General features: G+C 37.8%; 2 protein-coding genes across 2 annotated transcripts; one reads left to right on the top strand and one right to left on the bottom strand.

The window, feature by feature from the left end:
• The first annotated feature begins 5,217 nt into the window (after positions 1 to 5,217).
• Positions 5,218 to 9,118, top strand: LOC112796459 (transcription factor GTE1). Its single transcript, XM_025838917.3, has 8 exons — positions 5,218 to 5,406; positions 6,492 to 6,692; positions 7,065 to 7,142; positions 7,366 to 7,590; positions 7,725 to 7,823; positions 7,929 to 7,987; positions 8,442 to 8,592; positions 8,739 to 9,118. Exons 1-8 carry the CDS (start codon positions 5,320 to 5,322, stop codon positions 8,877 to 8,879), a joined length of 1,041 nt encoding a protein of 346 aa, XP_025694702.1. The 5' UTR covers positions 5,218 to 5,319; the 3' UTR covers positions 8,880 to 9,118.
• Positions 9,119 to 9,762: 644 nt separating this feature from the next.
• Positions 9,763 to 11,733, bottom strand: LOC112796458 (6-phosphogluconate dehydrogenase, decarboxylating 3, chloroplastic). The gene has a single exon (XM_025838915.3). It carries the CDS (start codon positions 11,435 to 11,437, stop codon positions 9,944 to 9,946), a length of 1,494 nt encoding a protein of 497 aa, XP_025694700.1. The 5' UTR covers positions 11,438 to 11,733; the 3' UTR covers positions 9,763 to 9,943.
• Between the last annotated feature and the right edge of the window lie 3,947 nt (positions 11,734 to 15,680).

Here is a 15,680-nt window from a genome sequence, read left to right as displayed (position 1 = left end):
ACTGCTAAAAATCTAGATAGAGCGGCCAACCTTCCATTTAGTTATTGGACCTTTTTAACACAAGTCAAACTCTTTATATTAAGTATAGATTGACATTTATTGTGGTTTGCTTCTATTCCCCTGTGAGTCAACATGAATCCTAAGAACTTTTCAACTTCTACCGCAAAGGTGCATTTTGAGGGATTCAGCCTCATTTCATGCTTCCTTATGGTGGAGAATACTTCCGAGAGATTAGTCAATAGTGTTTCGTCCTCTTTGGTCTTAACGAGCATGTTATCCACATATACTTCCATGAGTTTTTCTATGTGAGAGAAAAACACCTTATTCATCAACCGCTGGTAGGTAGCTCCTTCATTCTTTAATCCAAAAGGCATTACTATATAGTAATAGTTTGCCTTTGGAGTTATGAATAAGGTATTTTCTTGGTCAGGTTTATACATCGGAATTTGATTGTATTCCGAGTAGGCATCCATGAAAGACAAGTATCTGTAGCCTGATGCTGAGTCGACCAAAGCATCTATGCTGGGGAGTGGATAAGGGTCCTTAGGGAAGGCTTTATTGAGGTCGGTATAATCAACACACATTCTCCACTTTCAATTTTATTTTTTCACCAACACCATGTTAGCTAACCATAGTGGATATTTTACCTCCCTTATAAACCTTACATCCAATAAAGCTTGTACTTGTTCTTCTACGACCTATGTTCGCTCTATCCGAGCTTTCTGCGCTTTTGCTGAACAAGTCAGGAGCCTAGGTACACAGCGAGCCTATGGCACATCAGGTCGGGATCTATACCGGGCATGTCAGAGGCTTTTCAGGCAAAGAGATCGGAATTTTTCCTTAACAATTCAACAAGCTGTTTCTTTAGGCTTTTTTCTAGGTTCGCCCTTATGCTCGTTGTCTTGTTGGGGTGGTCTCCGATTCGTATCTCTTTTGTTTTGTCCTCAGGTTGAGGTCGTAGTTCTTTCTGAACTCGGATTCCTCCCAATTCAATTGTATTGACTTTTTTGCCTTCCGAGTTTCCTTTTAAACTAAAGCTCTCGTTATAGCATTTTCTTGCTAACTTTTGATCTCTTTTGATGGTGGCAATCTCTTCAGCCGTGAAAAATTTTAGGCAAAGATGTGGTATGGAGACAATAGTCGCAAGTCAGTTCAAAGTTGTCCGACCTATCAGAGCATTATAGGCTGAGCTCACATCGACTACTATGAAGTAGACACTTCCTTGACCTGGCACCTTTTTCGAAGGTGGTGTACAATGAGATGTAACTCATAGGTCAGATTGGAGTGTCTCCCAGGCCGAAAAGGCTAGCTGGGTATGCCCTTAGATCCTTTTTCTCTAATCGAAGCTTGTCAAAAGCGGGTTTAAACAGAATATCTGCCGAGAAATCTTGATCCACCAAGGTTCGGTGGATGTTAGCGTTTGCCAAGATTACAGTTATCACCATTGAGTCGTCGTGTCCAGGTAATATTCCTTGAGCATCTTCCTTAGTGAAGGAAATAGTGGGTAAGTCGGACGATTGACTGTCTTTTCTGACTCGATATACTTTCTTGAGTTGCCTTTTTCATGAGGATTCTGATATTCCTCCTCCTGCAAATCCTCCGTTAATCATGTGTATATGTCGCTTGGGGGGTGTGAGGAGGGCGTTCTGGTTATCCTCCTTCTTCATCCCTTCTTCTATTCCTTGGGTCGTCTGAGCTGTCTGCTAGATATCTATCAAGTCGGCCTTCTCTGGCAAACTTTTTGATGACATTCTTTAAGTCATAGCATTCATTAGTGGACTGCCCGTACAGCTTGTGGTACTCACAATATTCAGTCCGACCTCCAGCTTTCTTGTGCTTAATCGGACGGGGTGGTAGAAGCTTCTCCATGTGACATATCTCTCTGTAAACATCGGCCAGGGAAACCCTTAGAGGAGTGTAGTTGTGATACTTTCGAGAATTTTCTATATTTTGCTCCTCTTTCTTCTTGGATTCCCTTTCTTTGTCTCGAGTTTGGTAGTAGGGCAAGTTAGATCCGAAGGAGGTTCCCTAATTAGGGAGTTTTTCTCCATGGTGATGTATTTTTCTGTCATTTTTTGCACTTCGTTTAAAGAAGTCAGGTGTCGCTTAGATATGGACTGGGAGAATGGTCACTCTTTTAGGCCATTGACCAATCCCATAATCACATCTTCGGTTGGCAGATTCTGAATTTTCAGACAAGCTTTGTTGAATCTCTCTATATAGTCATGGAGGCTTTCTCTGACTTCTTACTTTACTCCTAGTAAGCTCAGGGCATGCTTCGTTTTGTCTTTCTGGATGAAGAATCTGGTCAAAAAATTTTTGGCCAGGTCGTCAAAACTAGTGATCGACTTGGGGGGGGCACACTATCAAACCATTTCATTACAGCCTTGGTTAAAGTAGTTGGGAAGGCTTTGCAACGAGTGGCGTCAGAAGCGCCGGCCAAGTACATTCTGCTTCTGAATTTGCTGAGATGGTGGCTCGGATCGGACGTTCCATCATAGAGATCCATGTCGGGCGATTTGAAGTTCCTAGGAACTTTAGCCCTCATGATCTCTTCTGTGAATGGATCTTGTTCTCCTAGGGGACTTTCATCACGCTTTGCCCAATTATTCTTCCTTTGTGTATCCGCTTTCAGTTTCTGTAGCTTGTCTTCTAACTCCTTTCATCGTCTTACCACTTTTTGCAACTCTCGTTCTGCTTTTCGTTGTCGTTAGCCTCGTGTTTGATCTGTTGTAATCGATCCTCTTGGCCATGAACGAGATCCAGGATCTCGGTTGTATGGGGTTAATCTTCAACCTTGGGATAGTGGACCTCAGACTGAATCTTCCTTGGCTGAGGATTTCCTGAGGTTCCTTCCCCATGAGGGCCATGATGTGGTGGTGGAGGCGGAAGCAAGAGGGCTTGGCCTTCTGGTTGATCTTCTAGCTCAAACTCAGATGTCGTATAGCCATCTTTGAGCTCGTGGTCCGCCATTGGTCAAAGGGTGAATTCTAGGTCTCCGGCAATGGCGCCAATGTTCCGAGGGTTACCTGAAACATTGATTTGGGCTTGAATGTAAGATCTAGATCCCTTTGAGTGGCAGCGTCCGACTTGTGATGCCGAGATGCCGCCTGTCTGAGTTTCTCGTGAGGAGGTGGAGGGTGGTACCTGCAAGAGACTCCGATGCTTAAGGTAGCAAGAGCTTTAAGCAAGTTTTTTTGTAGATTAGAACGTGTCTTATACCTGGGGAGTGCCAGTGTATTTATAGTAGAGTAGATAACCACCTTTGATGGAGTAGATCTATCTTTTTTGATAGATAAACGTTCCCTTTATCTTGGGAATTTGTTAGAATCCACCTTCTAAATGAGGTAGAATTAGTTAGAGAGACTTAAGGAGACAATTACTTGTTAGGTCAAGTAGAGTTGGATTATTGTCCGACCTTTTTAAAGAGGTTAGACTTGTCCTGTAAGGCCACTTTATTAGTGAGCCTTTTTGTCTTCTTAGGCCTGACTTTTAATTATTGGGTCAGGGTATGAACAATTTTATTTTCATCCATTTTTTTTCATTCAAACAACACATAAATAGTTTTACTTTTTTTTATTTTTTTCTTCTCATTTTTCTTCTTATTTTTCTTATTTTTAAATTTTTTTCTATATCTAAACAAAATATAAATGTGTAGTAAATTAGATCCAGTTTGGTAATCAACTTAATTAAGTTACTTTTGAAGAAAATAGCTTAAACAATAAATGCTTATATTAAAAGTAACTTATAAATAAATTATTTTGTGTTTGGTCTTTTAGTTTTAAAAGTACTTATTTTAAGAAAAAAGTAATAAAAAACTTTTTATTATGAGAGAAGTCATTTTTTTAACTTCTCCTTAAGCACTAAAATAACTTTTTAGAAAGTTATAATTTTGTTTTAAAAATTATACCAAACATTAATACTACACCTTTTTATAAATTAAAAGTTAAAAAAAGTCACTTATAAACTTAGCCAAACGGACCCTTAGTCCTTAATTTATTTGATTAGGAATTCGGTGAAAAATCAAGAAAGAAAAAAGAGAGGTATTTGTAGTTTCATAAATTTTTCAATTTTAATTTTGCTATTGATTTTTGTACAATAGAGAGAGAGAAAGCATGCTAATATTTGGAGTAATGACGTATTGACATGTAGTAAGAAATCAATTTTAAAATGAGGAGTGCTACATATATAAGTCATTTTGTTTTACAAGTCTTACAAGTTGGATCAAATCTAACACGTGCATCACTGAACCATCTTCGCGTATTTTATCTTTGTTTCCTTTTTCGAGTTTCTTGTCAAATTTGTTCGATCTCCTTCGTGCGTTCTCTCTTTGTCTTCGATCTCCTTCTGTTTTTTTTTATTTTCATGGTTTCTGAAATCAAATTTTCAAATTGTTTTGAAGATTATGGAACTTGAGAAATACACCCAAACGATTACAAAAATACACCCAAACGATTAGATAAATACATCCAAAGGATTACAGAAATACACCCAAACAGTTACAGAAATACACCCAAAGGATTTAGAAAATACACCAAAAGGATTTAAGAAATACACCCAATATAGGAGGGAGACAATATATTTCTTCTTGAAATCTTTTAATGTTTTGCTGGTTAAGGTTGAGCACATGACAGAGACAATCTAAAAAAAATTTAGAAGAACAGTAAAAAAGTACCTTGAATAATGTTTTTTCATTTTTCTGGTGATTTTGATGAAGAAGAAAGAGAAAACGAAAAGAGGAGAAGAAATTTCAATAAAAAAGAAGGAGGAAGATGTGGTGTTGATGACGACGATAACGAGAGAGAAAAATTAAGAAAAAAAAAGAAGAAACACGAAGAAAGAAGAAGAAGAAGAAGAGGAAGATGAAGAGGAAGAGGAAGAGGAAGAGGAAGAGGAAGAGGAAGCGTGGAGAAAGAAGAAGAAGAAAAAGAGGCACACAAAAAAAAACGTAAAAATGGCGTGAATATAAATGACTTGTATGAAAAATTACTTGTACGTGGAGAATAATCCTCTCAAAATTTGTTTCAAAATTTGATGATGTGTTAAAATTTATTCATTAAAACAAAAAAAAAGAAAGTTTAAAAGAGAGAGAGAGGACATGACCAATCCTCTAATTACCATCATTTAAAATACTATTATTATAATTAAAAACTTATTTAATTAAACACATTAAATATAACTCTTAAAAACTTATCTCTGAATCAAAGGAGGAAAAAAAAAATTCACTAAACCCTCACTCGCTTCCAAATAATAATAGTAAAAGGATATTTGTTTTATAGAAAAAAAAGGAAAGAAGAAAGAGAAAGATTTTTGGCATCAATGGCTGCTTTGTATTCCAGTGTCACAGAGGAGGATCTGAACGGTTTTAGGTTCTCAATCGATCAAATTCAAACCCAAGTTGTCAAGGTGAACCATCCTATATTACTAAATACTAATCATAATAACTCAAAACCAATTCTTTATTTAATTATCTATGTTTGTGGATTATCATTTTTCAACCATAATTGATATATAATTCATGCGTCCATGATGCTTTAATTTTTTATTTAATTACAATTCATGTTCAACATAGCATTCAATTTTTTTTTTAAATATAGGATTCAACATTACTCACTCACATCACATGTACCAGATAATGAAGATTTTAAATATCCCTATTGATTTTTTCTTGATACTAGATAATGCTGCTGATTCTTGTTTTTCTGCCTTGTTCTTCACTTCTTGTCTCGGCAAAGTTTTACCCTGTCTTGTTGTCTTTAACTCTTTGTTATCTCGTGTGAGTCCAAGAAGAAAATGTTCTTCATGTTTGTGCATGCAATGTGGGTCAGTGTATGTGGATCAAAGTGGACTCCTCATATGTGGATGTAACTTATTTGGTTTGAGTTTGTGTTTAATTTTGATATATTGTTTTCAATCAATCTTTTTCCTTTAGATTGCTATTCAAATAGTGAGTGTGAAATGTAATTCTTAACGTAATAATATATAATTAGATACTTGTATAACCATTTTACACTGATACCAACAGTGCATAAAGATTAAATTCTTAAAGTTTATTTCTTTGGGGTAAAGTTTATTCAAATAGTGAGTATAAATTCACAGCACATTCTCAATAGTATGCTCCTCTCATGAAAATATGGCAATTTAGTCCCCTTTAGAAGTTCTCTGATCTATATTTTCATGAAGTCTCTGACATCTAAATGTTTTCATAATCCCTATGATTGAAAACAATATAAAGAAAAGTTTTCTATGCTTCTAAACACATTGCATTAGTTAGGATATTGGTATATTGTTTCCATGATTCACTTTGAAATGTTCTCTTTGTTATAAAGCTAGAAGGTAGAAGCTAATTTTAGTTGGGTTATAAGGATCTAGCTCAATGTTAAGTGTGAAATTGCTGTTATGCATATGCATAGGCTTGTTAATATTTAAACTTTTTTATTTGATAATGAGTTAACAAAAAAGTGTTTCGTTGTGTATTGTGCTCAATGTAGCTAGAGAAACAAGTAAATGAAGTTGAACAGTTCTACCAATCCAACGATTTTAAAGTTAATAATTCCAAAAACAAGGGTGAAAATAAGCATCTTATTGGAACTAAGAAGTCACTGCAAGGTGATTCACACAATGAAGCTGATGCTGATGCTGCAAAAGGAAGGGAAGAACTCATGCGCCAGTTTTCCGTTATATTGAGTCAGGTAATTGCTAATACTCTACAACTACGTCTAAGGTTTCATGTCTATTGTTGGATTAAGATGAAATCATGGAATTCCAATGTATGTTATCAGTATCTTGCTTGAATATGAATTTTGTTTTTGTTAAATTAATGAACTGAATTCAAACAAATGATTATCCATTAAGGACAATTTTGTTCTGCTTTCACTGGTAGAAAGCATTTTATTGAGGTGAATTCATTTGATGGAAAATAGTATTTCCTTACATGCTAAGTTTCATTTTCATCAAGAAAAATTGATCAGTTTTCTTTCTGGTTGTTCAAATAAATATGACAGCTTGTGTTGATTTTTGAGTTCTGCCAAGTTTTTAATTGTGATGCATTCATTGCTTCACAGATTACTCAGCATGAATGGGCTTGGCCTTTTATGGATCCAGTAGATGTTGAAGGTCTGGGACTGCATGACTATTATGAGGTAATATTTTTCTCTCTTTACTTTTTCTGTTTGTTTGTTTGTTTTTTTTTTTTTTTGGTTGATACCACTTTAAGGGAGTAGACTTTATATCTTCTAGATAAATGACATTTGAGATCCTTTTATTGATCCAAAACTATTAAAGGAGTTATTTTTATCTTCACTGTTTCTTTCTTGGGATAATACTACCCTTTTTTATTTTATTTTTAAATTTCCCTTCTCATAGGTTATCAATAAGCCTATGGATTTCAGCACAATAAAAAGAAAAATGGAAGCTAAGGATGGCTCTGGTTATAAGAATGTCAGGGAGATATATTCTGATGTAAGGTTGATTTTTAAGAATGCAATGAAATACAATGATAAAAAGAATGAAGTCCATGTTATGGCGAGAACCTTGCTGAACAAGTTCGAAGAGAAATGGCTGCTTCTGTTGCCTAAAGTTGACCAAGAGGTAACTTTTTTTTCTCCCAAAATCTTTGCCTCTCTGTTAGATGAGTGAAAGATTACACATAATTTCAATGGCTACATATATAGAAATAACAGAGTTTTCAGTTGTTCTATGTAACTTTTTATTTTGTATGTTAGGAGAGGAGACATTTGAAGGAAGAAGCAGATGCACAGTTGGAAACACAGCTTGCACAAGAAGCAACTTATGCCAATATGACTAGGGATTTATCTGTTGAGGTTGATTGATTATTTTTATTCTAGAATCATGTTCTAAATCAGTTGTTTGATTTTACTTAGGAGTATGCTTTATGCTGCCATTTGATCTGCTTCCTGTTGTTTCAGCTGGACAAGGTTGATGTGCATTTGAAGAGTCTTAAAGCATTGGTTATTCAAAACTGCAGGTTTGTAAACTATTAACTTCGTGTTGATGCCTCTTGATGATGGTCAAATTGCAATAGATGTGTGTTATATGTTGCCATTTGCTTGTTTTTCTGTCTTATCATTTACACTAAGGTTAAAATTTTCTAAAAGTCACCAGACTTTATAACTGAGATGAATACAAATGGCGGTTACATGTATAACAACCTACATCCCCTCTAAGAAGATTTGAATGATAAAGTATACCACTTGTTCTTAATATTGATGTCCCTTTGCTACTTATGCTGTTGAATTTGTCTTGCGTATGTGTCTCGGCATTGAGTTGATTTTGAACAAGCTGTTTTATGCCAATATAACATTGAAGGCTGATAGGTTTTTATATCCTTCAAAACTCATAGGTTCCTTAAATTTCATATGTTCATTGTTCAAGGAACCTTTTTCTTTTGGTATTGCTAAATGTTGCTGAAAATACTGCAGGAAACTCTCATCTCAGGAGAAAGTTCTACTTGGGACAGCTCTCCCAAGGTTGTCTCCTGAATACCTCATCAGAGCATTGCAAATAGTTCATGAAAACAATCCAAACTTCCAACCTAATGCTGAAGTTGTGGAACTTGACATTAATTCTCAGGTCTCTCCACGTTGTATCTATAGCTACTGATGTTTGCTGTCAACCATTTTTCAGTTTTGCCTTGCCTTTCCTTGAGTCGTTAAGTTGTTCCGCGAAGCATGCTCTTTCTTGTTGCTAAACCTTTTTTTTTCCGCTAATTTTTACAGAACGACTACACACTGTGGAGGTTAAACGTTTTTGTCAAGCATGCATTGAAAGTTCAGGGAAGAACTGCTGAAGGCACAGGTGTTGACCATAGTAATAAAACCGAGAACAAGAACTACTCCAAAAGGAGGAGAGTTTTGTGATTCTCTTGCCAAGATATCTTTTGAAAGTACTGAAAGATCTATATCTAGTGTTAGGTAATGCAGTAGGATAGGATCATTCTGTAAAATCATTTATGATATGCTCAATTAGTTAGAGCGATCAATGAGTAGTTTGTGTCTGATCATGTTTCACCATATAGACCCTTCAACAAATCTAGAGGGGTGCAGTTTCCTTTGGTGTATTTGGTTGGTTGAAATAAAATGGACGGTAAAATTTTCTATGATTCTTTTTCAACGGAATGCAAAATTGATTCTTTGGAGACATCTCTCTGGTGATTGACATAACTTTTTTTACATGAAACTGTCATAAAAATCGGACGGAATCAAATAATTCTCAAGTAGAGTTTGATTCATAATAACAAATATATATCTCTGCAATTCTCCTTTCTTTTCAAAGAAGCAAGATTCTATGTTTGTTCCAAGTTAAAATAACTGCTTCAGTCTCATCTCAAGATCAAAAGCCAAAATGGGAAGTGTAGAATGAGTTACTTGGCAAACCAAAACCTTAAGTTTTGATCCCAACAAACCCTGGCTTCTTCCATTCTGTACAATGAAGAATGCATTTGTAACTCTACCATATATGTCTTAATGGCTTTATCTATGCCAAGACTACATAATACAGTACCTTGTTCTTAGTCTTCTCACACTATAGGACATTATCATAATTGCAGGTAACATGTTCTACAGGGGAATATTTTTGGCAATTAGCAGTAATCATCAACACCCTTATCCATCACATGGAGCAATTTTAATCTTACTAACTAGTCTCATCTCATACAACTGCAAAGTTTTAAAGCATCAAATTTTAATACAACAGCTTAGTTGATTGTAAAGAAAAAGGGAAACAAATCAAAACCTGTGTGGAAAAAACCTTGCTTTTATTAAATTAAGAGCAAAAACAGATATAAGAAGTAAACAATAGTGGTTTTTCCTCTGCCTAAACAAGGATCCTCAAAAGAAGCACATACAGTGTCAATTTTTCAACTCAAATTCTGCATGAACAATAAAGCACAAATACAACTAACCAACCCAACCAAAACACAGTATCAATTGAGAGCACCAACCCCAGATCCACTCTTGCGAGCGAGTTTTGTCCACTCAGTATGGAAAGCTCCGGGGCGATCAACCCTCTCATAAGTATGAGCTCCGAACAAGTCTCTCTGAGCCTGAACAAGGTTAGCTGGCAGCCGTGCCCTCCGGTACGTGTCAAAGTAAGCAAGGCTAGCACACATCCCAGGAGTGCTGATTCCGGCCGAAATGGCCAACCCCACGACCCTCCTCCAAGCAGCCTGCCTCTGCACCATCTCCCTCGCAAACTCTGGGTCCACAATCAAGCTCGCCAAGTTGGGATTCCTCTGATAGGCCTTCTTGATCCTATCCAAGAACACAGCTCTTATGATACATCCACCCTTCCAAATCCTAGCCAACTCTCCCAAATTCAAGTTCCAACCTTTCTCATTACTCTTGGCCCTCAACAAGTTCATCCCCTGAGCATAGCTGCAAATCTTGGAAGCATACAATGCCTGCCTCACATCATCAATCAATCGCTTCTTGTCGACGCCAACCCTCGCGGCAGATGCGATATCATCACTCATCCCAGCCTCCTTCAAAACACTGGCAGCATTCTCCCTCTCCTCCTTCAACCCGCTCAAGTACCTGGAATCCAAGGACGCAGCAATGGTTGGCGCCGCAATAGAAAGCTCGGCAGCCTGCTGAACCGTCCACTTGCCAGTGCCCTTCATGCCGGTCTTATCAAGAATCTTATCCACCAAGAAACCATCACCACCTTCCTCATCCTTCACCTTGAAGATATCAGCGGTGATCTCAATGAGGAAACTCTCAAGCTCCCCACGGTTCCACTCCGCGAAAATATCAGCGAGCTCAGAATTGTTCAAACCACCAACATGCTTGAGAACATCGTAGGCTTCAGAGATTAACTGCATGTCTCCGTATTCAATTCCGTTGTGGACCATCTTCACGAAGTTTCCAGAACCTCCCTCGCCGATGTAGGTGACGCAGGGGCCGTCCTCGACCTGAGCGGCCACCTTGGAGAGAATATCCTGGATGTTGTTGTAGGCCTGGAGAGAGCCGCCGGGCATGAGGGAAGGACCGTTACGGGCGCCCTCCTCGCCGCCCGAGACTCCCATGCCAAGGTAGAGGAGTCCCTTCTCGGAGGCCTGGTGGATGCGGCGCTCGGTGTTCTCGTACCACTCGTTGCCGCCGTCGATGATGGTATCGCCAGGCTCCATGTGGTCGGAGAGAGCGGCGATGGTCTGGTCAACGGGGGCGCCGGCCTTGACGAGGATGATGACGGATCTGGGCCGTTGGAGTGAGAGGACGAAGTCGCGGGGGTTGTATTGACCGGTGAGAGGGAGAGAGCCCTCTTGGCGGGCCCGATCTACGGTCTCGTCGACCTTGGAGGTTGTGCGGTTGTACACGGAGATTGGGAAGCCTTTCTCCGCTATGTTCAGAGCCAGGTTTTGGCCCATCACCGCCAGGCCCGCAAGCCCGATGCGCGACAACGCTGCCGATGCTTCCATCAGTTACAGAGAAGGAGAGGGGTTGGCGAATGGGGAATGTGGTTTAGGTTCTGTATAAATGGGATTCTTAATTGTTAATACCAATACTAATTGTAATTAACTACTAATCAAGTAGCAGTGACTTTGGGGGTTGGGTTTCAGTTTTGTTTTGTTTGGGGGGATGGGGTTAGTGATAGGGCGGGGGTTGGCGGACTTTTCGAGGGTGTGAAGGGTTAGGTAACCTCAGTCCTCACCTGAAAACACATTCGCCTTAATACATTTTGGCAACTCAGCCAACATTTTTGAAAAACAGAAACAAAATATATTTTGATTATTATATAATAAAATAATTATATTTATTCAATTCATGTAATAAATTTATTTGCATATTTATTTAAATATAAAATTTTATTTTTATAATCAACGGGACAGAAACGTTAAAAAAATCTTAAATTATACAACTACTATTTTAAGAAATATAGTTTCCAATTGAATCTCAAAAGAACTAAGAAAAATACAACATAAAAAGAAATATATAAGAATTATATTATAAATTATATCTACGTAAGATTAATTGATGTGTACAAAAATTTACTTCTCTAACTATATGATAAAGATTTCAACTCTTGAATCTGCTGCATCTGTTTTGGATGGCAAAGACAAAAGAAATCCGAAAAATGAAAATGAATTGAATCTTGTAGATACAAAATCACAATTATTTTTTACTCAATTTCGATTTTCGCATAAGCGAAATTCATATTCATCGTTAGATCTAACCTCAAAAAAACATGAAATATAAAAAGAGTTAAGTTGATCAACGAAAAAGCTTGGCAGTATTTTGATAAATGGCCAAAAGAAGCATGGACGAAGGCGCATTTCAGTGAGGTTCCGAAAATGGATAACATATGCAACAATGCATGTGAGTCATTCAATGCAAAGATCAAACACAAAAAGAGTAAGCCTATCCTGACCCTGGTTGAGGAAGTTAGGAGAATCATCATGAAGAGTATGGTTGATAACAAAAAGAAATTGCAGAACTATCAAGGAATTCTCCCTCCTGTTCAGCAAAGTAGATTGGAAGCTATGACAGTGCTGTCCTGCCATTGGACTCCTCAGTAGTCTGGTGATGAAAAAGAGGAGTTGTACGAAGTGCATGGCTGGCCGACGAATATGGTGGTTGACCTGGGCAAGCACACATGCACCTGCAGGTTTTGGCAACTTACAGGTAACAACTTTCTTCCCTTACTTAATTAACAATGTCTTCACTCATGATAGTATGTTCACTGTATCAATTTGTTTGGCTTGAAAGGAATGCCGTGTATGCATGCAATATCGACAATACAAGATAAGAATGACAAGAGACCTGAAGAATATTGCCATGAGTGGTTAAAGATGGAAGCCTATAAGCGTACCTATTGTTTTAATGTCAATCCGATTAAGGGGCAAGATCTATGGGAAAAAACGCCACATCCAGCACCAGTCCCACCCCTAGTGAAGCCTAAACCTAGGAGGCCAACAAAGAAGTGAAGAAGGGACAAAGAAAAACAACCGAGTGGGTCAAAGACAAAAATGAGAAGAAAATACAACCCAATTCGGTGCATGTACTACGGTGAGGTTGGACACAACAAAAGAGGGTGCGTAAAGAAAAATGTTGTGGATGCTGAGGAACATGCCAAGCAGATGCAGCTACAATTGGCAGTTGTTACCCCTGCTCCAGAAGGTGCTGAACCCGAAGTAAATGCTGCCCCTACTGATACTGATATTGGTACAGAAGCTGAGGCACCTATGCCTTCACTTCCATTACCCACTCAAGCTGACTCAGAGAGTGACAGCAGTGACTCGGAATGCATCCCACCAACCCAGGAGCCCCTAAAGGTAATATCATCTATTATTACTCCTAAAAAAATTTGAATGTAGCCTAATCATGTCAGAAACTCATTTGGTATTGGATCATACAGGATCAATTGATTGGTAGGCCACCTAAGTTGCAAGTGATCAAAAGAAAAGCAAGGTTAACGTCCTCCCCTAAGCATGTTGCAACTGGATCTGCGGCTGTTTCTGCTGAGACCATTAAGGGGACAAGTTCTGGAACTGCTAAGCGGCTAGAAAAATTCATGATCTTTGTGCCTACTCCAGGCTTCAAGGCTCCAAGGAAGACTGATGACAAAGTTTGATTTGTTAGGAATGTATAGTTGTTGACTCATTTTGTGTATGAAACAACATTCTATTTGTTGCTTTTGTGTGTGGTAATTTAGTCTATGGATAATGTATTTGTCAGTTAAGAACCTTATGACTTTGTTCTGCTATTTCTCTATTAAGACAATGTGACAATTAGCCATCAATCACAATTTACTATTAAGATTAAGATTACTTACTATCTTCATTTTGTTTATGCCTCAACATAATTCATGCAAACACAGAATTAATTGTCAAATTTTATAAAATTATCCACATTTGACAGAAAATTGCTTCCAACTTCAAATAACTACTCCCATTCAAATCAACCATTTCAATACATCATTACATGTTCATAGAGGATAACTGGGTTCATTTAGAAGTACATAAGAAACAACAAAGTATCACAACTACTACAAACAACAAAATCATTAGCAGTTTCAAAGCTCTAACTTCAGCTTCCAAAGTGCCAAACTTCCATGCCACCTTCACCCTCCATTCATCATACTCACCTTCAACCTCCATATCAGCTCCTGCATCTTTTTTTGTACCACACACACCCACTGCTTCAAATTCATCATCATCAACCCACTTAAAATAATTGCAGTGACTGCCCTTCTGCAATTTCAGATGGGAGTAAACAAAAAATCAGAGAACACCCAACAGCATATAAGAACATGAAAAAGCTTTAACTTCCTTTACCATCACTCACCCGGTACCTTGGACATGCATGGAACAATCTATTCGGATTCTCCGCTGTCCCAGATTTCTTAATCATAGTCTTCAGCCCACAGAAACATGATACATCATGAGCATTCACCCTCCTCCTTCGCATCGAAACACTGGATCCATGACTGTCGTGCGATGCATGTGACAAACCGCCACCACAACCACCATCTCCTCTCTCCATCCACGCAGCCAGCCAGAGATTACTCCTCCTACTTACCTCTACTACCACCGAAAGTGATCACCTCGATGTATTTATCGTTCGAATTGGGATTAGGGTTTATAAACTTGAAGGACTAATTTGATTGCTTAAACAAAACTTATCTTGTCAGCAACAACATTCTACAGCCTGACGTTGGCCAACTTGGCAGTTAACGGGCCACATAAGCGGCCATTTTCCATCTCATCAACCGAGAAGATGGAAGGACAAACGCGATCAACACGGGTATCTTTCAAGGATGTTTTTTATTAATTTTGACTTTCGGAACGAAAATGGAGATCGAGGACACTTTCAGGGACGAAATTGACTATTAACTCGTTTAACAAATGTCACAATACAAATACCTAAGTTAGTACTATAAGTTTCTAAAAATTTTCTTTCATGATCTCTAAAGATTTCTCAACATGTCGTCTTTCTGTCCTTCATCACAAAACTATCCGAATTAAGTTTAATGGATGAGTTTGAGACAACCAATACACCTGTTTCTCTAAGAAATTATTCACCATCCTTATTTGAAACAACTCAATTTAGGTTAGGTGGTAGTCTTTGGCTAATGGAGAGTTAGTTCATGAATCTTACATTCATCAAGAGCTCTATATCTTTGAAAAATGAATCTATTCTCACAAAACTAATACATAGTGCTATAAAAAAGAAAGAGCCACAAGATCGAACCTTTTGATGTGAGACTAAGAAGATAAGCTCACCAATAACTAAGAGACTAGGGATAAAGGTGAAAAAGCTATCTAAACTCAGCTTCCGTCTATGCTCTTCTATATCCTATGTGCAATTCTACCATCACGAAAAATATGGAGTAAAGACTCAGATGAAGCTTCATAAATATTGCACAAATTATTCGAAAGCATATGTCTTCTAAAGTGAAATTCATTAGTCAGCAATGCCTTCTTAGTACCCGACTATCAAAAACTCTAAATTTTTAGGGGTATTTCAAACCTCCAAATCTTAAAGTTCGGTCTTATCATTTTTTACGGGGTTTAAGTAAAGACTATAAGTTGATTTGATAAATAATAAACCATTAGAGTTCGGGAGTCACACAATTATATCCTTCTCTAAACTTGGTTCTGAGGTCTTTAAGACAGTGAAAAATGAGTCATCAGTCCTTAATGCACTCCAAATCCTATTCAT

Source organism: Arachis hypogaea, chromosome 4 (genome assembly GCF_003086295.3).
Source record: "Arachis hypogaea cultivar Tifrunner chromosome 4, arahy.Tifrunner.gnm2.J5K5, whole genome shotgun sequence".
NCBI lineage: Eukaryota > Viridiplantae > Streptophyta > Magnoliopsida > Fabales > Fabaceae > Arachis > Arachis hypogaea.
Note: the sequence above shows the minus strand (reverse complement) of the source record. Positions and strands in the feature narration are given on the sequence as shown.